The sequence below is a fragment of the Arvicanthis niloticus genome, chromosome 5, assembly GCF_011762505.2.
Source record: "Arvicanthis niloticus isolate mArvNil1 chromosome 5, mArvNil1.pat.X, whole genome shotgun sequence".
In the NCBI taxonomy this organism is placed as follows: Eukaryota; Metazoa; Chordata; class Mammalia; order Rodentia; family Muridae; genus Arvicanthis; species Arvicanthis niloticus.
In genome coordinates this window covers 26,295,676-26,321,966 of record NC_047662.1, presented here as the reverse complement: position 1 = coordinate 26,321,966, position 26,291 = coordinate 26,295,676, and the positions used below count along the sequence as shown (strand labels likewise).

General features: G+C 48.6%; 1 protein-coding gene across 3 annotated transcripts in view; it reads left to right on the top strand.

The window, feature by feature from the left end:
* The window catches only part of Csmd2 (CUB and Sushi multiple domains 2), a 575,537-nt gene that overhangs the window by 230,120 nt on the left and 319,126 nt on the right, over positions 1–26,291 (top strand). For all 3 annotated transcript variants that reach the window (XM_076934176.1, XM_034502344.2, XM_076934175.1), the window contains exon 5: positions 2,552–2,759. In XM_076934176.1, coding sequence (XP_076790291.1) covers positions 2,552–2,759 — 208 coding nt within the window. The remainder of the gene's footprint in view (positions 1–2,551; positions 2,760–26,291) is intronic.

The following is a 26,291-nucleotide window of genomic DNA, read 5'->3' as shown; positions in this document are numbered from 1 at the left end:
GCAATCATAAATAAAGTCATAAGCTCGGAAAGGCAAATATCAGCACGCCGCACCTGCACGTGGAATACACTACTTGATGGTGGCACAGGAGGCCCTCTGCCAGAGGAGAAAGTGTAGATGAATATTTTAGGGCTTGGTGTGAGCTGAAGGTTATATTTTACGACTCCGGAGTTGTAACTATGAAATACGACGCCTTGTTTAAAGTGCGAGGAAATCTCCAAACAGCTTTTACAGCGTCTTCAATCAAAACAGGACGGTTCCAGAGCCAGGGGGTCAGAGGAGCCCAAGACAGAAGAATGACATATTCTCTGAGCACACAGGTGGCTCTGGCCTAAGGGTTCTTCAAGACCTGGTTCCTGCTTGCAGCATGGTCCAGGGGTTCCTGGCTAATGCTGGGATATTTGAGGACTTTAGTGTGGAGGACACTGCCATCCTGGTAGAGAGCGTCAACTAAAACCCTGTCTTAGCCACTTCCTGTGTGGCCTTGACAATATAACTTAACCTCTCTGATTTTCAGTTTCCTGCTTAGTCCCTTGGTTCACCATATACTCATTGAATGCCTACTTTACGCCAGGAAATTTTCTAGGTGCTTGGTCCAGAGCGCACAGTCTCTGCCTTCAGAAAGTTCGACCTCCAGATATGAAGGAACTAATAGTGTCATTGACCAAAGAAGTGTGGGAAGTAATTATAGGAGGGCATATGGTGTGTGTGTGTGTGTGTGTGTGTGTGTGTGTGTGTGTTCGTGTGTGTGTGTGTGTGTGTGTGAGAGAGAGAGAGAGAGAGAGAGAGAGAGAGAGAGAGAGAGAGAGAGAGAGAGAGAGAGAGACAGAGAGAGACACACACACAGAGACAGAGAGACAGAGAGACAGAGAGACAGAGATGGAGAGAGACACAGAGAGAGAGAGGGAGAGAGAGACAGAGAGAGAGAGAGAGAGAGAGAGAGAGAGAGAGAGAGAGAGATTGAAGATTTGTTTCTTGAAAGGTCCTTGAAGAAATAACAGTTAGGCTAGCCTCTAAAAGCCTAGGAGGGTGCCAGGTAGGCTTATCAAGAGAGCAAAGCTTCCAGAAAGAGAGATAGGTAAACTTTGGTGAAAGGAACCACGAGGACCTAGCAGAGTGGGGGAGGGGGTAGGCAGGAAGACAGGTGTGTGTGTGTGTGTGTGTGTGTGTGTGTGTGTGTGTGTGTGTGTGTCCATCCTTTGCCTAATCTTGAGTGACAGGGGCTGCATCCATCCAGTCTTGTCATTATGAAAGAGGATGGGTAATGAGGCTAAGATGGGAAGGCAGAGCTGTATCACTGAGATGATTGGAACACCCATGACCTCAGGTTGTGTGCTGTGGACACGAGGGTATTAGTAGGCCTGAGAGAGTAGTCAGCAGGCAGATGCAGGTCCACCCTCTGCAGACCAAGGTCTAGGACTGGACACACAGAAGCAGTTTGGTGAGCTGACTGAGAACACAGTGGACCCAGCCCCACATCCTCTACCCCACTGGTCAACCTGACCAAAAGACTGCTGGGGACCAGGCCTAGGCTGAGATTTTCTACAGACCCCGTGGCTTCTAGGGACTCTGTTCTCACCTGAGCGCCCCTCCATCCTGCTCTGCCCTCACCTATGCAGGCCACTCTGCTCCACAGAGCCAGCTATCCTGTCACCTGACTCTAGGTCCCAGGGCCAGGAACAAGGCCACTCTTTTGTCCTTGTGAACATCACAACATAGGAGTGGGAGGAGCCACCAACCCCACCTCTACCCCTCCTCCACACCCCACCACTCACTCCTTCACTCCTCTCTCACACCACCCCAACCCTGGCAGTGCTGGGATCCTAGGTGGACCTGTCATGGCCACCTGCTCCCTTCACTCTTGCTGTAACATAAGGTCCTCACTGCCCACCCCCCTGCCCTTCTCCCTCCACAGCTTCTGCTATCTTCTATCCCCACCTCAGCCACACCTTTGGTCCCTCACTGAACACCAAGGGAGTCTTTCTACTCTGGGCTGGCCTCTGACTCCCTGTTGAAATCCCTCACCACAGAGCAGCTCTCCTTTGCCTGCAGGCAGAGCCCAAAACTCACAGCAAGAAGCAAGCTTGGCTTTTCCTGCCGCCCTCTCCTCCCTCCCACTGTGACTCCCGCAGGGCTCAGGCACCCTGGGCTTCATTGTCCACCCTGCACTGCGTCAGCCCTCCATCTTCCTATTCTTCTCTCAAGGTTAGGGTGAATGTTCCTTCCTTCAGATGCCCCTATCCCCAGGACCTTCCAGATGAAGCCTTTTGGCTCCCTCCTTTAGGAGCCACCCTGCTCTGTCTAGTGAACTATGTATTCTACAAAAGCCAGCTCTAATGAGGCCTCTTCTGTTTCTCTCTCCCACGGTGACTCGTTTAAGTAATATGTTCTGCTATTTATTTATGTCCTTAAAGAGTGAGCTGTCCTCTTAGGAGGCCAGACTGGTGATAACTGTCATACAATCACATGCCAGGACCCTTTCGGCCCCAATAGGTGAAATCAGGGCCCAAGAATCCTACCACTCACAGGAGCCTCTTGTCTTTCCCCACAGCGGATGACGCCTGTGGCGGAACCCTGCGGGGGCAGAGTGGAATCATCTCCAGTCCGCACTTTCCTGCTGAGTATCACAACAATGCTGACTGCACGTGGACCATCCTGGCTGAGCTTGGGGACACCATCGCCCTGGTTTTTATTGACTTCCAGCTAGAGGATGGCTATGACTTCCTGGAGGTCACAGGGACTGAAGGCTCCTCTCTCTGGTGAGTCTCGCGCCAGCCCCCACTCCTTCCCTCGTGGCCTCTGCAGCTGGGGAGGACTGGACTGTCCAAGGTGTCCTTTGCATCCTCCTTCCCACTGGCTTGTTTTGAACTCTGGAGTCCTTGCATCTCATCATTAATGAGAAATCGCTGCATGGTTTTAGAGTGGAGATGCGGTTTTTACAGAGATTTCCATATCTGATTCGAAGTGTGTCCTTGTGAGTTTCAGGATGGAACTTAGCCGAGAAATCCAAATTCAAGCTAAAAATGTTTTGGTCTCGTGACACGAGCTTTGGACAGGGTCTCGGTAGCACTGTACAAAATCTTGTCATGTTTCTGGATGTCACAAGCATCCTCAGGGCCGTTGCTTTTCCGAGCACTGCTGGGGCCTTGAGACAAGGCAACACCTGTGTGGGGAGCAATGAAGGGGTTTGTCTTCTTCTTACCAGCTGTGTCAGGGGGCCATTCTTCTTCCTGAACATCCCGGACAATCCCAGATGTTGGCAGGTCAGGGAGGAGGAGGGACATGGGAGGATTGGGGGCTCGACATGGCTTGACATCCATCCTTGGTTGGTATCTGCAAGCTCTGACTTAAGTGCCCAAGAAGGCTGAGGATGGCTTAGGGAGATCATGTGGCCAGCCTTTCCGGTTATGTGACATATAAATGCCTGCTCTTAGATTCACTATGTGACTCTCTTGTCAGAATGATGATGTCTAGGAATGTTTGTGGCACATGGGGATCCAGCAGAAAAGTTTCCAGATGTAGAACAGACTGGGATGGGCATCTTTGTTGATTTTTTTTTTTGGGGGGGGTCAGGGATGGATCAGGACATGAGACAGTGGGGAAGAAAGTTATTGCTGGACATTCCAGGCAAAGCAGGAATCAGGGGATTGAAAGCCAGGGGAGGCTAATGTGTAGGGACACAGGGTAGTTACTGGGGTGGTGGTCAGACAGGGAAAGACGTAACTGGGACAGAGAGGGAGGATGGATTGCTATGATTGTGTGCCTCCTGCCTGCCAGTCATCATGGTGGTAAAAACCTTCCTGACCCAGGTAGTGGTGGCACACACCTTTAATCCTAGCACTTGGGAGGCAGATAGGCAGGTTTCTGTGAGTTCGAGGCTAACGTTGTCTACAAAGTGAGTTCCAGGACAGCCAGGGTTGTTACACAGAGAAACCCTGTCTTGAATGTAAAAAGGAAAGGAAAGGAAAGGAAAGGAAAGGAAAGGAAAGGAAAGGAAAGGAAAGGAAAGGAAAGGAAAGGAAAGGAAAGGAAAGGGGAAAGGAAAGGAAAGGGGAAGGGGAGAGAGAGAGAGAGAGAGAGAGAGAGAGAGAGAGAGAGAGAGAGAGAGAGAGAAGAAGAAGAATAAGAAGAAGAAGAAGAAGAAGAAGAAGAAGAAGAAGAAGAAGAAGAAGAAGAAGAAGAAGAAGAAAAAGAAGAAAAAGAAAGAGAAAAAGAAAAGGCCTCCTGAGCCAGATGCAGCCCTTTGAGGAGTGTGCTCTTTGTTGGGTGTTGAGGCCACCTTGGAGGTTGGGTGTTCTCTAAATGTGGCTCTGATCAGAGTGAGAGCAGCAAGCTGGAGTTCCCCTAAGCTGCTCAGCCTGCAGACCCTGGGGCCCCAAGTTCATTATGTAAAACACTCATTCTTCTGACAGCAAATGGAAAATATCAAAAGACAGAAAGAAGTGGGAGACATGGATTAAAACCATGGTGTGCACCCCTTTGGCCTTTTTTCCCCCTTAGCTGGCTATTTATATATTTTATTATGAAATAGTATCTGAATATCTCTACTCATGTATTTTTAAGTTAGCACGGAATCATGAAAATCTTCCCTGCATCATTAGAGTCCTCTGAAATAGTCATGAAAGTGGCGATTACTGAGTGTTTTCTACCCATAGGTGCCAGGCTAGTTCAGGCCAGTTCTAAGTTCCTTATAGCTCAAAGTTCATTGCATGTTCAAAGATTCCTATGAGTTGCATAATTTCTGTCCCTTTACAAAAGAGGAAAAATAAGGACCAGAGAGTGTCTGCTACTTGCTTTAGGTCACACAGTGCTGGGGTTGCAGCTCAGGTTAACCCCATTTTACAGCCAGCTATGGCATGTTGTCTGTGATGGATTCCCGTGGCTCTGTAGCTAGCTAGGACTCTGTCTTTTTCCCATGGCTAAGACTATGCCATGGTTTGTTTCTTGGGTCTTTTATTTTCAGATGTAAGGATGAATGTCCTTACCTGCTTCGTCTCTTCCAGCCTCAAGCCTGTTTGACTCAGTTCTTTATACATGGGTCAAACAATCTTCTGTGACTTCTGTCCCCAGCTGTGAGTCTACACATCACCGGAACTAAAACAAATCTCAAAAGAGTCAGTGTGTTTCTTTAAGTCACCCAGTGCAGGAAGGCATTTTGTAGAGATCATGGGGCGGGGGCAGGTGTCATCCCCAACTCTTTGCCATAAGATTAATTTCTACTTATTAGGAAGGCTGGTGTTACGGGTGCCATGCAGGGTGTATTTGTTGTTCTAATTTCTACAAACCTGGCAGTTACAGGTAAAATAAGCTTGGGGCTTGGACTGAGAGTTTGGGAAGAAGCAACTTTCTTCCCTGTGCTGTTCGTTCAAGCCTCCCCCAGATACTTGCCAAAGAAGCTATGATGCTGGTCTGGATAGACCACTTTCTGAGCATTAGATGAGATTTCAAGCTGTGCTCTTCAACTCTGGGTCCTCTTAAAAGAGGCAGATTTGAGTGTGTGGGTGTCTGTTTGTCTGCGGAGGAGACAGGAGTCCTTTGAAAGACTGTACCTACCACTCCCTGCCCCAGCAGCAGGTTTCCATGGATTCAGAGGAGAGGGGGCACATGCTATGCCTGACTCAGTTTCCTTTCTTCCCTCTGCCAGATGAGAATAACACTGGTGTTTTCGTGAGGGCTCTGTTCAGTGGGATGCTCTGGACTGGTACGGGAATGTACTTTTCTGTTTTTCCACATAAGGCTATTTTAGAAGCGAGTCTACCACCTCCCATCACTCAAGTTCTTCAAACAAAGGACAGCAGTGGCCTAGAGTGTGGCAGGAAATAATCACTTGGCAGCTTCGAGGTGATAGAATGAAAGGTGGGGGGTGGTGGAGAGAAGCACAGATAAACAGTGAGGTGGCCCAACCTCAGAGCCCACCAGCATACAAATAACATCTTGGAGGTCTCATCCTTCCTGGTTTATGCTGGCCTTCTCGAACTCTCCCCCTCCTTGCTCCCCCCTCTCCCAGTGCTTCTGTGGAAAGGCTATTACTACCGTGAGCCCTGATCCAGACTGTTCTACCATGTTTAGAGAATCCTTGGACTTAGACCCTCTTTCTCTTCATTCATTGTATGGGAGCAGGGGATTGACTATGAGCAAAGACTTTGCTTGAACAAACTCAACACAATCTGTTCTATCTCTGACACACATATGCTGCTACAGTACCCAGGCACACCCCTGCGTATCACTGCCACGGATGTAGCACTGAGCTAGCACCCTACCCCAGTCACAGGTTTGTATATACATATATATACACCAGATTTTTTTTGTTTTGGTTGACCAGCAGTGAGGAGTGCTCTCTGCAGGTGCTGCTCTTACCCATTGGGTAGGCTTGACCTCTAACCCCCAATGGATCCCATACCTTCCCATCATATGAAATGAAAATGTTCTCAGCATTGCTATCTTCAAGAGATCCTGATACCTTCAGAGGGGAGGGCTTGAGGATGCATGAAACTGTTTCTATGTGGGACTTGTGTCTCTGGGCGACATCGGGTCAAGTTGAGATGAGAAGTTATTGACAGCTGTCTACAAAGATGGCCTCTGCACGAATGGGGCAATCGTGGCAGGGAAGGCTGAGGAGAAACTGCTAGATCGATCTCTCTTTCTCCTTCCTCTGTCTTGTGGCCCATCTTCCCAGTGCATAGGCCTCAAGCTCCCTCCTGCCATCTAGACGAGAAAAGGCCAGCCTTGGAGTCAGATTCACTTGGCCTTAAGTAGCTGTCTAATCCCAGGATAGTAAATGACCCTTTGAGCCTTGGTTTTCACACTTGAAAATAAGGTTCATGATATAGAGCATGAAGAGAGAACTGAATGTGTGTATTGCTGCCAGGCCTCTCCCTGGTGTAAGACTCCTGGTCCAGAGGCCACTCCAGGTCCATTCTCTGAGGGACAAAAGACAAGAAATGACATCTCTATGGCCTTGACAGACTTCATTCTCACCCTTAGAGACCCCGTACATCCCCCCTCCTTCCTTTGCTTGCTTTTGTTCATGTAGTTACGGACACAAAAGTTTGTCTCCTTTACAGTTGGTTTCAATGTTTTTTGGAGCTACACTCTCTCTGAAAGACCTTGCTTTAATTATTAGGCATCCAACACATGAAATTTACAGTGTAAGCACACTGGAGCCATTTGATCTCAGTGACTTTTGACTAGGTGTTTTATTGAGGGACCACGAGAAAGAGGCGGAGTCAGACGGCACATGGTGTAGGCCTGTGGGTGTCTGCTCGTAATACCTATTTGCTTATTCATCCACGGTCAACAGTTAGCTTAGGTTATTTGTGTGCTTTCTTACGCCCTTCTATTTATTTTCCATAACCATTTATTGAGATTCTTCTATGAATCAGGCTTTTCTAGATGCTGAGGACAAAGACACAGACTAGGGTCCTGGGGAGTTATTCATTCAACCCACAAATATTTTTGTAATAGCCTCACACTGGACTGGACCTTGGAGCTCACAGCTAGTGACGGGGGAGAATATTATTCAATAGTTTACAGTATCATGTGTTAGGTATTTTTTTTAAGAGATATAAAGGAGGTTCTCCTAGGGCCTGAAAAGAGAAATGCAAGGGCCAGGACTCTTTCCCTTCAAGAATTGAAACCCCATTTCCAACTTTAAGCTACAAAGGAAATGTGTTGGATTCTGTCACTGAAAAAAAAAAAAAAAAAAAAAAAAACATTCAGGAGTTGGCTTCAAGTACTGCTGGCTCAAGGTGAACAAATAATGCCATCTCTCCCCCCTGAGGGTTTGCTTTCCTATGGGTTAGTATCTTTTTTTTTTTTTTTTTTTAGGCAGGCTTTCTCTATGAGTAGGCAAAAGAGATTCCCACCAGGTCCCTGCTACCCACCTGTGTTAGCTGTCCTAGTAGGAAGTGGTCATAGTGCTTTCTTTCTTTTATTTTCTTTTACTACTTATTGATTGAGAATTTCATACATGCATTTATTGTGTTTGGATCAAGACCCTCTTCTCCTCCCTCCAGTTTCTTCTTCTATCTCCACCGTCACCATCCCCTCCCAATTAGTGCACCAGTATGTACATGAGTGTAAGCCACCTATTGCAAGAGGGGCAAGCCTCTCAAGGACCACATTCCTAAAGAAAAAGGACTCCCCTGTCCCAGCAGTGATCAGTTGCCTGGGACACTTCAGCTAGGTATGGGACTCCCTGACCTACTGCCCACACCATACTAGGATTTTGTCTGGCTCGGTTGCCCAGCCACTGTCAGTTCATATGTGTGACTCCCCTGCCGTGTCCAGGAAACACTCTTAGCTGTAGTCAACCACTGCTTCTGGCTCTTATAATTATCCCTTCCCCCCTCCTCCATAGCCTTCGAGCTTGTTGGGGAGGGAATGTAACACGGATGCTCCACTCTGGGCCAAGCACTCTGCAATCTCCTCTTCTCTGCATGCTGACCAGTTGTGGGTTTCTCTGTCAGTCATCATCTACTGTGAGGAGCCCCTCTGATGACAGTTGAGAGATGTACTGATCAGTAGCTATCACAAGACGTTTTTAGGATTCACTTTAATATGACGCCCATTTAGCAGAATAGTAGTGGTAGGCCTGTGACCCAGCCAGTTCTAAGTTCTTGGCTCATTAATAGGGCCAAGAATAGTTCTCTTTTTGAAGAGCGGGCCTTAAGTCCAATCAGCAAGTGTTTGGTTACTCCCATAGCATTGGTACCTCTGTTGCCAGTGGGTATTTGTCTTGGCAGGCTAGCCATTTACCGGCTTGCAGGGTTCGCAGCTCAGTAAGACTGGTAACTACTTTTCTTCTCCCCAGTAGCATGCATAGCACCTTCAACACTGTGAAAGCTAGCCAATAAGGACGAAGCTTCCAGGTCACTATGAGTAGCTTACGCTTGAGTCAAATGTGCACATGTGTGGTGTCTTCCTCAATGGGCTCTTACTGCCAAGTTTTGAAAGTATCCAAGAGAGTGGCGGTTACCTGTAACACTTTGGGAGCTGTCTATGGGACACCAGCCTTTCTCACTGGTACCTGTAAAAACAGTACTACCACAGTTACACAGTCATATGCCCACCCATTGGTCAGAGTCAGGTCACATAACTGCAGACCTCTTGCTGACACTAGAGTAGGGATGAGTCCAAAAATGGAACCCCTGGTGGCTGGAAAGTTGAATATTAAGACTGTCCTTCAGAAAAGTTGTCAGTCTTTTGACGAATTGCGTCTTAGACTGAACAATGTGTCCCCAGGGCTGTGGGGTTTTATATTGAGCCAAAGAATGAGTAAGGTTTTGCTACCAGCCTAGAACAGGAAGGAAGGATCCCTGGTGTTGATAAGCCAGGAAGGTTCCCTGGTGTTGGGGGCATTGTAACAGGTGCAAGTAATGGGGAAGGATGATGACAGTAAACCAACCTCAATGAACAGCAGAAGAGTGTGGGCTCAGGAAGAGTCTTCCCCATCTTCACAGAGAGGGTTCTACAGTGGCAGAAAGCTACCGAGAGTCTTAAACACAGGGGGCAAGAATACCCTGAGTGTTAATGGAGTCAAACTTGAAGGCCCAGAAGGCAGCTGTAAAAGTTGTTTGCAGGTACTGGGGCAGGAGAAGGACCAGCCTGGGCTGCTGCAACTCTGAAGTGTTCCCACAGGAAGACCATTAACATCTCAGATATAGGGTTGCAGTGACCACTGGTTGCGGAGTTACATGCCTAACATGGAGGGAAGCCCTCGGATCAATCCTTAACCTCAGATGCACTGGGTATGCACACCTATAATCCCAGCACTCAGGAGGTAGGTGTAGGAGCCGCTAAAGTTCAAGGTCATCCTTGGATACACTGCAAATTTGTGGCTAGCCTGAGCTAAGTGAGACCTGGAGGCTCACCAGAAGGACGGCGATGAGGGTGGGAGAGGAGTTGGGGGCCATCCGAATCTCTGACTGAATGACTGTGGGGGCCACATACTGAACAAAGTGTGTGCAGGGGAAGGAAGAGGTGGGGCTAAGTAGAGGAGATAGGTGGTACCGGCTGGACACTCTAGTATAAAACAGGCATTGTAAGGAAGCCAAGTCTACAGCAAGGATGGAAATAATACTCCCAGGGACAGGGTACTTTATAGCTCTGAAAAACAGAACTTTGGGATAAGACCTGCAAGGGTGATCAATGACCTGAGCAGTGACATCAGCTAAATTTGGTGTCTGATTTCTCTGAAGCATCAACAACTTATGTCTGTCTTTACCTCACTGTCCTGGGCCACCCTCCCCCCCCCCCCCCGTCTTGATCACCAGTTCCTCTCTATCACTGTTCATCCATCTCCACATAGTTCTTTGGCTCCTGCCTTGACTGGCATTGGCCCTGGTCCTGGGAGCTTAGCAGTGGAGAAGACCAGCAAGGCCTGTGCCTTTTGTGAAAACTTATGATCCCCAGACAATCACGGAGTGAATGGCAGACACCTGTGAGATCTCATAACAGGTGACGAGACGGGGGAGGAAAAGCAGCAAAGCTCCCATGATAGAAAGGTCAGGTGTGCCATCACTGAGGGGAAAGGTGGAACCTTCCTGCTGAGGGTGGGGCAGCGGGGGGGGGGCACTGTGGAACCGTCACCATGTCCTAGCTGCCTTTGAACCTCATGCATGGCTTGCAGTCTGTCTCCTGAGGTTTTATCCTCCTTGAATGTCAGAAGCTAGGTAGGACCAAGGCCCCAAGTTGGTAGACATGCCCAGAAAGCAGTGGGGACAGTACAAGGACCAGGGATGCTGAGGCTAACCCAGGGGATCTGGTGAGCAAGCAGACAAACTGAGGCTGAGACTTGGAACCTGCTGTGGTACCCACCAGCTGTACGATGCCCCTGCTACCTCTCCATCCCTGCTACCCAGCACTGCTTTAGGTCACACCAAGAAACTGTTTGCTTCTGATGGAGCCCATGAAATTGCATCTGTTGTATCCATCAGGAGCCAGGCCATAAATAACTAGCCTTTTAAAATCTCATCTCATGCATCTCTCGGAGTTGGAAATAGCATTACAAGCTCCATAGCCGAGCCATAGGAAAGGATTAGTGCCCTAGCAGGCCGCTGGCATGCGCGAGTCTGCAGGGCCAAGGCCCTGGCTCCCAAGCTCTCTGCCGGGGAACAGTGTGACTTCTCCTCCTCCCTTCTGCAGGTGACACCATGCTTTCAGAAAGAGAACAAAAGTCTGAGCTGAGAGAGCAGGCCTCAAGGCTATGTTGTCTGCCATAGATACGGGGACTCAGCTGGAGCCTGGCGCTCACAGTTCTGGGCGTGGGAAGTGAAAGTAGGGCAGCTGGCCTGCCCCCCATGGCTCTGACGGCATGCAACAGGTTTGTACTAAGTACTTCATCTGCTTGGAGGCTTGTGCCAGGGCTGTGAAGGACACAGACAACAAGATGCTGTCCTCAACCTCTTCCGAGGAGCTGCCAGGTGCCTGGTGGCATGGCTAAGACAGATGGAAGACATTGTTTTGGGCCCTTCTGAGGGCCCCCCACGTTCTGGCAGGCCCTTTCTTCCAGAAGAGTGTTGATTCATTTGGGATGTCCAAGGTCTTCGTTCCTTTATTTGGCCACACGTGTACATTCCGCTCATTCATGGCTGAGTCCAGCCTATGTTCTGCCAGCATTTCTCACTTCTATGGCTCCTGAAAGCACTTTCCAGGTTCCTAGGACTAGTCTACATCCTTGGCTCTCTCCTTTCTCTCTCTCTCCCTCTCTCTCCCTCTCTTTCCTTCTCTGTCTGAGCCTTAAATTCATTTAAGCTCAGCTTCTCTCCAACCAGTGGCTAGGGTATAACACTCACAGAATCATCATGGCAGCAGGATTCACATAGAGAACTAGTCTTTGATAATCTATTAGAATGGTTGGACTCTATACAGTCTGCGTCATTTGCAAAGAAGGAAAGACACTGGTCAAAAAGAAGATGAGATTTCTAGTTTTCCAGACCATGTGTCAACTAAGCTTCTGTTTCTTAAGAAAGTCTCACTGTATAGGCCAGACTGGCCCAGAACTTGCTATGTAGGCCAGGTTGGCTTCTAACCCACAGAGATCCACCTGCCTTTTCCTCTGAAGTGTTGGGATTAAAGGTGTGAACCACCACACCAGGTTGACCCGAGCTTCTTGTAGAGTAGCCTACGTTGTGCTCCCAGGCTTTGCTTCCTGTTATTCCCCTCATCTACTTCTTCCTCCAAACCTCAGCCTTCCTTGAGCCCACTCACCCTGAGCACATTTTAGACACCATCTTGGAGGATGTTCTATTAACACTTACACTGGGTATTTTATTTTGAGCGTTTTCTTTCTCCACCTTCAGGCTCCTCTTTCTGATTTTGGGCTTTGTTTTATGTTGGAGGTGGTACTGAGGTTTGAACCCCAAGCCCATGCAAGTGCAAAGCAAGTGCTCTCTCTACCTTGGTGCTATTTTATTTCCCAACTTTTCTCTTTCTAGTCCTCATTGGACCTCTCTAAGCCTTCTTTCTAATTCAAAGCTCTGACCCTGCCTGATCAAGGAACACAGTCTCTTTGGGTGAGCTTACCTGCTGTCAAGGCTTCAGATACCATCTGTTTGTTTTGAGAGACAAAGCTGACTCCCTCAACCACCTCTCCACTGAATATCAAACTACAGAGCCAATCACTGGGTGGGTGTTGCCCCAACCACATGCTGTCGCTGCCTCTACCCCAGTTCTTACTACCTCTGCTCATCACTGACTGCATAAAGACTTCACTGGCTAGTTTTGAGTGTCGACTCTACACAAGCTAGACTCATCAAAGAGGAAGGAGCCTCAGCTGAGAAAATGCCTCCATGAGATCCAACTGTAAGGCATTTTCTCAACTAGTGATCAATGGGGTCCAGCCCACTGTTGGTGGTGCCACCCCTGGGCTGATGGTCCTGGGTTCTATAAGAAGGCAGACTGAACAAGTCAAGGGAAGCAAGCTAGTAAGCAGCATCCCTCCATGGCCTCTGCATCAGCTCCTGCCTCCAAATTCCAGCCCTGTTTGAGTTCCTCTAATGATGGAAGTATAATCCAGATAAACACTCTCCTCCCCAACTTGACTTTTGGTCATGGTGTTTCATGGTGTTTCATCGCAGAATAGAAACCCTAAATAACACAAAGGCCAAATTCATTTCCCTGCTTAGCTTTTGGCATTACCTTGTTATCTAAACTCCAGAGACTTGTCCCCTCTCTGTCCCCATCTCAGCAGCCACATTCAATTAAGGCTAAGCTCTCCCTGCATACCCCCTGTAATGTTTGTCTTTCTTCTCTTGCTGCTACTCCCCGTATTCAGCCCGTCATCTCATCTTTGTGGGGTTTAATAGCCCTTTCCTCATCTCCCAGCATCTTGGCTCTCTCTAATCCATTCTTCCTACTGTCACCATAATGGCTTAATTAAAATGCAGCTCCGACATGCTAAGCCCCAGGCGAAAGCTTTCAGTCACTCTCTGTTGTCTAACAGAACAGACTTCAAGGCCTTGATAAGGCACAGAAGATCCATTTGGATCTAACTAGCTTTTGCCTCCCACCACAGCCTCGTCTCTTGACTCTCAATACTTTGAAAACCGTCAACCCAGGGCACTCTTCCAGAGGACCCTGGTTCGATTCATAGCACTCATATGGAGGCTCCCAACCATCTATGTCTCCAGTGCCAGGAGATCCAGTGCCGCCTTCTGCCCTTTATAGGAACCAGATACACTTGTGTTGCACAGACACATATGCAGATGAGACACTTGTACAAACCAAATAAATGACTTTTAAGAATTAAATGCCATTAGTCCTAAGTCCCACTGTGATACCTCTAAGGCATGTTTCTTGCTTGATAGAAATGTCTGTAATCCAGAATCATGCACGTGGATACCCAGGCTCAAGAGCACCCCCATCTAGTACTGGCTGCAGTGTCTAGAATGTGTGCCCTCCTCCAGTGGCGTGGCAGAGAATGTGAGTTGAGCTTCTAGCATGGACTTTTCACTATCCTACCCTAGATATGATATACTTTACTTCTGGCTCCTTTTTCATTGGTTGGAAATTACCACGTGGTCTATCCTAACTCTCAGGAAACCAGGAAGTGTGGGTGAACAGATAAAACGCTTGGTGAGGCAATCTCTGCCCTACCTTGTGTCCTTACAGTTAAGATGCCCTGCTCCTCCTCCTCCTCCTGCCCCTGATGCTACCCCTGTCCCAGACTAACCTCCCCCTTGAGCCCCAGGTCTCATCTTCACCAGACCATCTGTGCTGGAGTCACCCTTTCTTCATCTTTTGTGTACTCTGAATATGCCAAATATCACACAGCCATGTGATAGTATGTACTGTCTAAAACTCAAGCCAAAAAGGGCACCCCAAAAATTCACTGCTTCTCCACCCCAGTTACTACACAATTTCTCAGCTACCCCAGGTGCTGAACCCAATCTCTTTCTTAGTTATGCCCAACACTGCCACTAAAACAGACCTTGCTAAGACTACAGGTGGCTCCCCACCCTAGGTAGCCAAATCCAGTATCCCTATTCCATCCTCATGTGCTTTGGTTTTCCAGCAGCATGTGACTGGCATAAGCTAGAGTCATCAGAGAAGAAGGATACTCAATCGAGAAAATAACTTTATAAGATTAGGCTGTAGGCAAGCCTGTAGGGCATTTTCTTAGTGATGGATGGGGAAGGGTTCAACCCATTGTGAGGCCACCCCTAGGCTGGTAGTCCTAGGTTCTATAAGAACTGAGCGAGCCACAAAGAACAAGCCAGTAAGCAGCACCCCTCCATGGCCTCTGTATCAGCTCCTGCCTCCAGGTTCCTGCCCTGGTTTGAGTTCTTGTCTTGACTTCCTTTGATGTGGAAGTGAAAGCCAAACCTTTTCTTTCCCAGCTTGCCCTTTGGCCATGGTGTTTTATTAAAGCCATAGTAACCCTAACTAAGACAGTCTCCTTCTCTTGGCTACCATGAAATGCTTTGTCTGCTACCATGACCATTCCTATGAGTCTCCTTTTCTCCCTTCTCCACTGCTCCGCCCCTGCCCAGCCTTTTCACTTAGATCCAAGAGGTCTAGAACCCTCCCCATTTTCTTATCCCCCACTTTCCCATTCCCCCTCATTGCCAGGTGACCTCACAGGTCTGTTTTCAATATCATCTGTATGTCAATAGCCTTCCGTTAAATTCTCTGCCATCCAAGCTTCTTGTATAATAAGAAGAATCAAACAAAACAAAACAACAAGAAAAAAACCTCATTCAAAGTAAACATTTTTTCTTAGTGTGGCGAAATATGTATTATATGAAATTTGCCATTTTCCCATTAAATGTACAAGTTGGTGTCATTAAGGACACTGGATAACAGCCTAGTCTGTTATTGCCCACCCAACCTCCTCCAAATCCCCAGCTGAAGCTACAGAGCCTTTGAATGACAGCCTCCAGCCTGTGGTGACCACTCCCCTGTCTGTCCCTCTGAATTTGACCCGTCCGGTGTCTCATCTAAGTGGATGGTACCCACGTTCCTCTGTGTTTAGGAGAACGATTTCTGGGTTCATGGTGTCAGAGTTTCGTTTCTTTTCAGGCTTGTGTTCCATCGTGCTTTGTGTGTCCTCTGGTTCATCCAGTCTTCCGATGACTTGGATGGTTTCTTTTCCACTGGAACTCCTCACCCCCTCTCCACTGCAATGGCTCCTTTCCCACCCTTCCTTATGGACTCCCATATCTGTGTTCATTTATCTCCAAGGATTAGCTGCTTCTGCCCATTCTGTGCCACCAGTGTCTTTGGGCCACTCAGTGACCCGAGTCTACCATCCCAGTATCTGTTCTCCGGGAAGCGAGAAAAGTTCTAGTCCATAGACCAGAGCCTATCTGGGTTTTCTGTCTCGTCCTAGGCAAGCTTCTACCTTGCCTAGCTTCCCCTCAGCCTTCTTCCCTGCCTCTCTCATCCTTACCATGGCCCAGCTACAACCCGCCCTCATCCTTCGCTGGATGTACTAATAGGACTTGTCTCTGGACTTCTTCCCACTGGCTTTAAGATTCTGTTCCTTTGGTTTTATTTTGTTTTATCTTTTACAGACAGGGTTCCTCTGCATAGCCCTGACTGGCCTCAAACTCACAGAGACCCTCCTGCCTCTGCCTCCTGAGTGCTGGGGTTAATTAAAAATGTGTGCCACCACTGCCTGGCCTTATTCCTTTGGTCTTTAAAATTATATTTCTTTAAAAGGTGCTCCCTCTCCCTCTCCCTCTCCCTCTCCCTCTCCCTCTCCCTCTCCCTCTCCCTCTCCCTCTCCCTCTCCCTCTCCCTCTCCCTCTCCCTCTCCCTCTCCCTCTCCCTCTCTCCCTCTCCCTCTCCCTCCCCCTCCCCCTCCCCCTCCCCCTCTCCCCCTCCCCCTCTCCCCCTCCCCCTCCCCCTCTCCCTCTCCCTCATTTTAAGGGCCTGTGTGTGTTGAAATATTGAATTCACTTTAAATACTTCCTTCCCAAAAAAGCTTTCCAGTCCATACAGTGTCCTCATACACTAGCTGTCCATCACAATACCATGCTTTATTTCAGGCCTTTGTTGATGAAAAGTATTTTCTGCTTACTGATGTCTGTATTTTCCCGTGCCTTTCCTGTTCTCGCCACCCCCATGGCCCACAGAATGATGGGAAAAGTAAATAAAAAGCTCAGATCCTGGGCTTGGCACTTAGTAGGACTCTGGATTGGGTTTGCCCTGCGGACCGTGCTTGGCCGATCCCAGCGTCCTGTGGCTAATTGCAAAGGTTAACATGGAGCCTCTCCACCAAGTATCTTAAGTTAATCACCTTCCTGGGGGACATTTGCAAATTAGCACTGACTCTTGCTGATTACTCCTCCTCAACTCTGTCTGATTAATAATTAATCAGCAAACTGCTTGGCCAGAGAAGGCTGATCAGTGCCAGGAAAGATCTTAAATCATGCAAGTCATTGGCTAGTCCTAAAACTACCGAAAACAGCCCAGCAGTGGACAGGACTGGAGAGGACCTGACCTCGGGAGCCAGGAATGGTCCTTGGGTTGTTGGTTTTCTCTTTTTGTCCCCCACCCACCCACCCAGCCCTCCCTACCTTTTGAACAAGAAATCAGTTAGGCTCTAAGAGAGAAGGGGGGGGGCACGACAATAGAAATGTGTTAAATATTACTTTTTTTTTTATTCTTTCCATTCAAAGGAGTTTTGGCCTGAGGGGTAGAGGTTAAAATTAGCCTATTTGCTAAGCAAACAGCTTTCTGGCACCTCATGTCACTGTCTGCAGTCCCCGTCAGTTTCCAACTCTCCACTCAAGCCCATAGACCAGCAAACCTAGCACTCGCAACAAGGAAGAGGGTTAATGGGCACAGCTCCCTGCTGCACCCCAGGCTTGGGGATGAATCAATTTACCAGCCACCTGTCCCATCAGGATTCCCTCTAGTGCCCTTTGCCTCCCGTCTACAAACCCCAGGGTGACAGGAGAGAGGGCAATCAGAGAGAGATGAAGACACTTGCATTGTCAGCCATGAACTTGAAGACCGCTGGAGGCCTCTCTAAGTCTCAGCCATTACCTCCTGTCTCAAAAGCCAGGCCTGTTTGGAGCTTTATCCTCCCCAGCTTCCTACATGGGTCACTGAGATATGGCTGAGGTAAAATGCAGAGAAACCAGAGAGGTCTTTAATGCTGAACTCGGGCCCAGGGAGAAGGAAGAGGAAGAAAGCCTAGTCTGAATGATGGGCATGATGCCCCGATTGGCAGTGAGAACTATCCGTTGAAGAAGGTGCCACCCTCACCGACTGCATTAGAATGCCCTCAGATGACACAGGCAGGACAGAGGGAGAAGAGGTAGCCAGATACTTTGGCTTCCTGGGACTACAAAACTTCTCCCAAAATACCCCTCTTTTTCTAATTTCCAAAATAGCCCCTGACTATTTAGCCTGACTGACTGAATTTCCAAAATCACCCCCCCCCACCAACTCCCTGCTCAGAAAATTGTATGTGTGTTTCCATATTTCTGTACTTTATATGTATGATTTTCCTCTATTTGGGGGACTCTACATGTGAGGTCATCAGTATACTTTCTTCTGTGACTGACTGTTACCAAAGGGAGCAAGGTTCCCAGTTAGCTCTGTGAGATGGTGGATAGGCCCGTTGGCTCCACCATAGCTAGCAGCCATGTACTGCACACACATATCTTAAAGGACTATCTTCTATACCATGAACACACATCAAATTTATTTTTAAGTTAAAGACACAGAAAAGCATCTACTGATTCCCTCTTTGACTGAATTGAGGATGTCATGTTTATTACGAGTCTTATCCCAGTGAGCTTCACTGCAGTGTTTGAGTCAGGCATTAGCATGGTCATCTTACAGATAAAGCAAATGATCCTTAGAGACTTCTTCTCACACCTGGGCATCTGTATTTTCCATCTGGATTCTTGGGCAAATCCCACCCCAGCTAGTCCAGGGCCCTGCCTTTCCTTCGGAGCAGGCTCTGTGGTGTATTAGTCTCTCTGTAATGTACATTACTCTTTAACCTTATGAAACTTTCCCAAAAGAGTAGTTCATTATCCCTCTTCATCAAAGGGAAGTCTGAGGTGTCAAGTGATAAAGACAGGTCCCCAGCACCACATAGCTGCTAAGTGTCTAGGCTGGGAGGGAGTTGAGCCCTCATCTCTGGACTTTGAACCTGGATTTAGTCCCCACCCCTCTCCTCTTGTCCTCTGTGCTCAGATTCTCTCTTGATCCCAAGGAGAGCAGCCCGGAGGAGCATGGCCTTCCCAGTAAATTCTAGTACCAAGTGTTCTGCCAGCAGTTTCTCACTGTGTCCTCAGTGAGCTTGCTCTCTTGGGGGTGGGGGTTGTATAGAGTTACAAGAACTCATTTGGCACAGTAGGCCTTGGGCAGGCCCAGCTTTTTGGCTTGTCTGTCCTTCCTCAGACCTTGCAGGGCAATAGGACAGGAACTGACCTCTCTCCGCTATCCCTCTCCCTCTCCCTGCCTCCCAGAAAGCGTTCCAGGTTCAAGGTGCTGCTAGTCTGAACCTCTGCAGTTGCTGAGTCAGGGTTGCAGCCTCAAGGTGGTACAGGGCAGGCTCCTCAGCAGCAGGATGTGATGTCCCTTCTGGCCAGGTGGCTCTGATATCCCAGAGTCATTCAACGCTAACCTAAAGGACAGCAGGGAGAGAGTCAAGGGTGAACAGCCATGGCTGTGACTCCTGGTGAGTCTCCAGACATTCTGAATGCCTTTTGTCCCAGTTTCTTAAGGCAGGTGTCGGGTTGCTGGCATTTGAGACTTAGTACCCCAAGATGTCCACAATTTTTAATGCATGAGCACAGCATTGCAGATCCCCCTAATATTTCTAGAAACCAGGATTGTGTGAGGAAGAAAGCAGGAGCCACATGTATGGAGTACCTACTGTGTACCAGGGACCTGCCTTCCCAGTCTCCTTTGAGTCTTTAAGCAGCTGTGTGGAACAGATTCTTCAAGGTCACACACCCAAGGTCCCAGCTTCACAGGCCCAGTCCAAATCCTTATTTACCCCAGCCGAATTTCTCTTTCTGTTCCCCTGGATCTTAGAGGTCTGTGGATATCCAGAGAAACTATCTGTGCCCTACCCCCCCCCCCACACACACACCTTAGCCCTGTTGCCTTTGTGCCAGGTTGTCTTCTAGGGCTGTGGGTGACACAAGCCACCACAGCTAGCGTGGGACAGCTGCTGTCAGCCTTCCTGCTCAGGAGAGCCTGACACTGTAGACAAATGCTCCCTGTCAGTTAGTCACATCGTTCTCATTGCTGGTCTGAGGTCTGAGTTGTCCAGATAACCCATTTCATTTCATGTTGTCTTGGCGGTGCCACAAGGGTCCCCAGACAGTGACAGCCTAGCCTTTGACCCGGCCCAGAAGAGTCGCAGACAGGCTTGCTTCCTGATGTCGGCTTGCAGCCCAATCGACTCACAATTATTAGACTGTCAAGCTCCATCAAGTGACACTGTTCACAGGAGGGCAAGTTTCCCTAGGCCTCACTCTGAACAGAGATGACATCCCAGACACTGATTGTGCCATCCAAACTTCCACCAGTGATTTCTGCACAGTTGCCAATCTTATTCCAACCCCTGCCCAACAATGGGCTCCCTAGCTCCTCTAAAGAACAGCCCCCTCACAGTCCCTCTGCTTGCAATTATCCACGCCCAGCTCCTTCCCCAGCTCCACCTCCCTCTGGTGTCTTAGCGAATAATTACCTTCACAGGGAAGTAGACAAGTCTCTGGTGACTCCTGGCCTGGCTGGAAAAGATTCATTATTCTGTATCTGGAAATAACCAGCCCCGTCAGCAAGGGGGTTGAGATAACACCACTGTAAAACCTCTCCATTCAGGGGAATTAATTAGGAGTCCTTATTAAACATCCAATTAGGCAAAAGGGCATTTTTATCTGTGATAGTCAGCTGCTCTTATTTTTCTTAAGCTATAACTCCAAGTTTTTTGGTGTGTGTGTGTGTGTGTGTGTGTGTGTGTGTGTGTTTTAAAAAGCGTGGCTTGTGTGTTTCTGTGGAGCGATTCTCTCCTCCGATGTCAGCTATGTCTTCATCAGCATGTGAGAATAGATTTTTGCCATTCAATTGGCAATGCGTTGTCTCTTTGGAGTGGTGTAATGGCTCCACCACAGCCCTTCAGTGGGAGCTGTAGACTGGACGGCTCATTTGGGGAATGAGGTGTTTCCTCAGAATAGCCGAAGGCCACTAACTGGTGTTTCTTAGCATGCAGGTTCTGTGGGCCAATCAGGAGTGGACTGTCTGAGTGAACCTGGCCAAGATGCTTGACCACTCTGAACTTCAACGTATTCTTCTCTTAATCGATCACCCAGGGCCAGGGTGAGGATTAAGGTTGGATGGATGTGAGGCTGGGGAGATGGCTCAATAGATAAGAGCATGTGTGGAGAGTAAGCACCGGACCTGAACTCAACTTCCCAGCACCCACCTAAAAAGCCAGGAAATGGCTGTGCATGCCTGCAGCCCCCAAACCGGGGCAGAGATTGAGACAGAGAGATCCTAGGAGCTCACTGGTCGGCTAGTCTACCCAAACCAGCAAGAGCTTCCCATTCAGTGAGACCTTGTTTCAAGGCAGTGAGGTGCATGAGAGAAGATGACTCCCAACATCCTTCTCTCCATCCTCGATGTATGTGAATAGCCACAGGTACTTGTATGCTAAAATGCATACAGCTTATGGGTTCATGTGCACACACACATAAAGTGCATTCACTGTAAAAAAAAAAAAATACCTGCTGGGTAAAAATATGGCTCTTTGGCCGAGCTCTTGGCTAGCAGGTGCGAGATCCTGGGTTCAATCCTCAGTCCTTGGCTTAGAGTCAGGACCCTTTATCAGGGCTACCTTATAACCATACTTTCGTGACATGTGACCTTGGGAGAGTTGACTTCTACATCTTTAGTGTTCTTATCCCAAACTGGGAGGGTTAAAAGGGGTGGCATATGAGAACAGTTTTTCCACAGAGGGTATCTCAATCACTTCTCTATTGCTGTGACAGAAAACCAGGGCCAGAGCATCTTATAGAAGAAGAAAAGGATTATTTGAGCTTATTGATCTGGTGTGTTAGAGTCCATGATGGCAGAGCGAAGGGGCGTGGCAGCATGGCCAGGAAGCTGCTCTCTATGCAAGCACAAAGCAGGGGTGGTTACATGTCTGTAAGCTCTCATCTGGCAACAGTAAGTTCTCTAACATGGCCACACCTTCTAAGGATCCCCAAACAGATCTGCCCGCTGGGAACCAAGTGTTCAAATGCCAGAGATTTTGGGGGGGACATCTCATGCAAGCTGTCACCAATGGCGTGAAGTAGGTTTGTTAAGCTTAAATCCATTTGTTTTGTCTCTTTCCGATAAGTTTAGGGAGGTTCCCTGGTAAGAGCTTTCCCTGTGCCCGACTCTAAAAAGAATTGGCTGTTTTGATCCAGAGGGTACCTGGGTGACTGCAGGCTGAAATCCCCGCTCTATGTCACCCAGCTCTGGCCTCCATTATTCCCAATGGAAGTAGACTATCATATAGGAGAGGGGGGGGCAGCCTCTCGGCTTCAGCCTCTAAGCCTCAGGACCAAATTCTCCTGGCCATGACCAGGGACACACACACACACATGTCCGCCTACAGATTTGTAATCATGTCACCAAGGAGACCACCCATAGCTTATTTATTTTGGGGAAGAGAAGGCCTGGGGAAATAAAAGAAGTGGAGGCTTCTAGAGAAGACCATTGAAAGGGCATTGTTCACATCCCACAGATAAGGAAGAGGAGCCTCCGCCTCGCTCAGCATGTAAATGACAGAACCACGGAGCCATCTGAGCTCTCCAGATCAGGCCCCTTGGATTTCTACCACATGATGCCGTCCCCTGCCACCTGTCCCTAGAGCAGCATTTGCCAGACTTTGAATGACAGGGTCAAGGCAGGTGCTCTGGTGTTCAGCAGGATTGTATCCTTGTTAAGCTTCATGCCATGTCTCTTTCCTGTCTGCATGTTTCTGCTGCTTGTTTCTTATACCTCAGTTTACCACACAGAAGAGTCCTGGTTAGTTCCTAGTTCCTTTTCTCCATCTGGCTTTGCCCTCTGGGCCCTCTGCTCATGCACCTCCTGTACTGCTTCTCTGTCCATTTCTCTGCCTTCTCTTTCCTCTCTTCCTCTCTCTCCTTTTCCTTCAATCCCTCCCCACTCCACTGAAGGCACACCAGTCTAGTAGCTGCTTCTTACATAGCAGCCATGCTCTTCCCACCCCAGGGTCTTTGCACTTACTGTTCCCTCCATCTGGAACAGTCTTACCCTCCATATCCGTAGAACTCAAGTTTCTGGCCTTCTTCGGCTGCCACTACTAAGCTCACAGTCTCAGTGATGCCCTTGAGGAACCCGTACTTAAGATGGAAAATGCCTCTTGCCGTTCTCAGAGTGTCTGAGAGTGTTCTCACAGCTGACTCCACACCCCAAATGTGTCGGGCCCCAGAAGCTCTGTCACTTGAGAGCCACCTCATTCTTCAGATGAGGAAACTGGCCCATGGGAAATGAGCGTGCAGGAATGACTGTAGCCAGAAGATCTTAAAGCAACTGTGAACGTAGCAAGTTCACTTTAAAGCAAACCCTGAGCTGTGGCATGTGCAGGACTCAACCCTGCACCACAGAAACCCAGGTGGTGCTGGAAGAGCAGGCAGGCTGGGCTGTGAACCAAGAGCCAGCTCCTCTCCACCTCCCTCTCCCCACCCCCTCTCACCCCCTGCCAATTCTCCCATCAAATAATTCCTGATAATGAAGTTGGGATGAGTCATTGGTTTTCTGATGAGCGTGAATTCATCATCGAAATCTACATATTTCAATCCCCTGATATGTGCTCAGATTCCTAACCTGATTAATATGTAAAATGCTTCATCCTAGGACTTACCAAGAGTGAACCCAGCATGGGTCTCAGGACCAGCATGGCTCCTGGCCTCTGGGGACCCGGCACGTGTAAGAGATGCCAGGGTACCAGGTTGGGAGGGACCGTGGGAGTTCATTACCAATTGGGTCAAGGTGTCAAAGGGTCTGGTTGAGAGGGCACCTCAGACCCCTGGACACTGTGACTTCAGACATCCCTGCTTGATAACCCAGAAAGGCATTGCTGCATAGCTCAGCACATAGCACCCTAAATGGATGCAGCCTACATCCTGGTGTCTATAAACCCCAATGAGATACAGCTCCCTTCTGCGTAGAAGGCCACCCAATAAGGTTACCGATGTGACAAAACAGCCTGGCCAGATCTTTGCACTGTCTCTGCCTGCCCCCCCCCTACAGAAAATAACGAAATTTGGATAGAAACCCTTCAGCCTTCCTCCACAGACACAGCCCTGGCTCTGCCCCGACTGCCACCAACCAATCTCTTGTCATTCCCAAGATTCCCTCACTTTAAGATGTAGCTCAAAATCTCTGTCATCTAAGCCAAGATTTCTTCACCTGAGATCCTGCTGTTGGCCCAAAATTGACCAGTTTGGGTCCATACCATCTTAGACTGAGATTATTGTCCCCATATAGAGATAACCCTTGCCCCTCTGATCACATATAGGAAGCTAATGCTGTGGGTGTTACACAGTCGCATGTGTGCACGTGAGCACGCTCGCGCGCACACACACACACACACACATGCATACAACCACACACATGTGAGCTCATGCTATGGCTCCCAACATCACTATATGCTGTTTACAGGCTGTTACTCAGTCCAGAGTAAGACCTGGGTTCCCATCTCAGCTCCCTGGTTTGGCTAGAGTTCAGCCTCCCTGAGCTTCTAATTTCTTGAACTTTTAACACAGGACTTTGGGCAGTGACCGCATGCTCTTTGAATTCAGGATGCTGTGAATTTCATGTGGGCTCTAAGCAGGAGGTCTTGTGTGCAGTGTAGGTACTGTTCCATCTCAGTGTTGGGGCTGAGAGATGTGTGGGGACCATGGCAGCACTTCATATCTATAGCATCTTCTGGAAACTTTTGAGTTTGGGATTCTGCAGAAGATAAGGGGATCACCTCCCAGGGAGATGCCCTGCAGAGTCTAATGGAGAACCAACAGGCAATCTGGATGTCTCAAATAAACAGAAGGTCCCATCAAAGGGCCCTCTCTTGATAATGCTAGAGTCCTTACCCATGTGGCCCCAGGACATCATCCTAGATGGCGTATTGTCTGAGTAGACCCAAGACAAGGGTTCAAGTGCAAGTAGTTCATTGGGTGGGGAAGTCACACAAGTACTGTAACAGGACATGACCAGAGGTGGATACTAAAGCAGAGCATTCCTGCTGGGGACAGAATCCCATGGGGAAACTCTAGCAAACCAACTTAGTGTTTGAATTATGCTCGCCAGGGACTGCAGGGGTTGAGTTGTTAGGCACCAGTTCCTGGGAGCCATAGAATGAGCTGCTATCCAGAGCTTAATTCCCTACCCATCCCTGTCTGCTACGTGCATGAGCAAAATGGTGTGAACTGTAGTAAGAAGCCCTCTGGGCACGAGGATACAGATGCTGGCAGCTGGCAGTGAGCTGGCCTCTCTGAGAAGTTACAGATGCCAAACAGAATGCTGACAATAGAGGAGTTGCCTGGGAATTGGTCTCCAGCACAACCTTCCTCCAGACAAAGCCACTGTGTGCTGGGACCCAGCCCACTAGGTATGACCCAAGAAAGCATCTTTGTTTCAGCCATGGGGACCGTGAAGACTTTAAGCAACCCACAAAAACCTGCAGAGGGGACAGAATCTGTGACAGCAAGTACAGAGGACATTGGAGGTCCAACAATGCTTGGAGCAGGGGCTCTGAACACCCACCCCATCCCTGTCACCATTAGACATCAGCCCTGGAGACCACTTGGGACAGGAAGAAGAGAGACCTGATCCGAGGGCATGCTGGGTTTTCCTGCCTCTTCAGCAGCTTGCAGCCAGCAAAAGGACCACTTTTGAGTATCTCCAGGCCTGAGGATTCCAGGGAAAGGTTGGTTTGTCCTTTAGTCAATTAGCTACTGAAATCCAGAAAACCAACCACAGGAAACCTCCATTATAAAGCCACGAAATGATGTTCACTGAATTTAGGTCAGACACCAACACATACGCACACACCCCAATTACCACCGGAATGCAAGCGAGTCTACTGTCAACGTTCAAATCTTTTTGAAAGGTTTGTATTTTGGGGGCTGTGGATTGAGTAAACTTGACTTGTTCCCCAAGTTACAGGCACCGGGTTGAAGTCACAAAGAGCTCGTGCATAGCTGAGTAGGAACACCCACCTGAGGGCTTTATTTAAACACACCCCATCATTCCTTCTGTTACTTTTCTAAGCCACCAAAAGAAGCTGGAGAATTCAGAACAGAAAGGGGCTTTATGTTCAGCCCAGTTCTCCCATCAAGTATGCTGGTGAGAGCACCCTCCCACTTCACTCCAAGCCTCGGTTCCCTCTCCCTCTCCACATGGCCCATCAATGAGAAGGCCAGAGCCTCAACGTTGTCCCATAAAACGACCTTATGAAGCAAGTACCTCATCTCTCATGGTTCCCATCTGAAAGCCCAAACTGGTGCTCAAGAAGCAAATAGTATACACTAAGTGCTCAATAAAAGCCACTTCTCTGTCCTGCTGTCCTTTGAGTAATTTTAATTCCCAGTGTTTTGTTTCCAGCTACCTCCTCAGACATTGTGATTAACTTAGGCAGACATATGACCCAGACATTTGCACCAACAAGGCAGGTGGGAGTGGGGTGTCACGAAGATCCAGTTCCTGGGAGCCATAGAGTGATCACCTTCACTTTATTGCACACATTCTATTATGTGAGGAGCGGGCCACGCGTCATTTCTAATGGGATAACGTGAACCTTT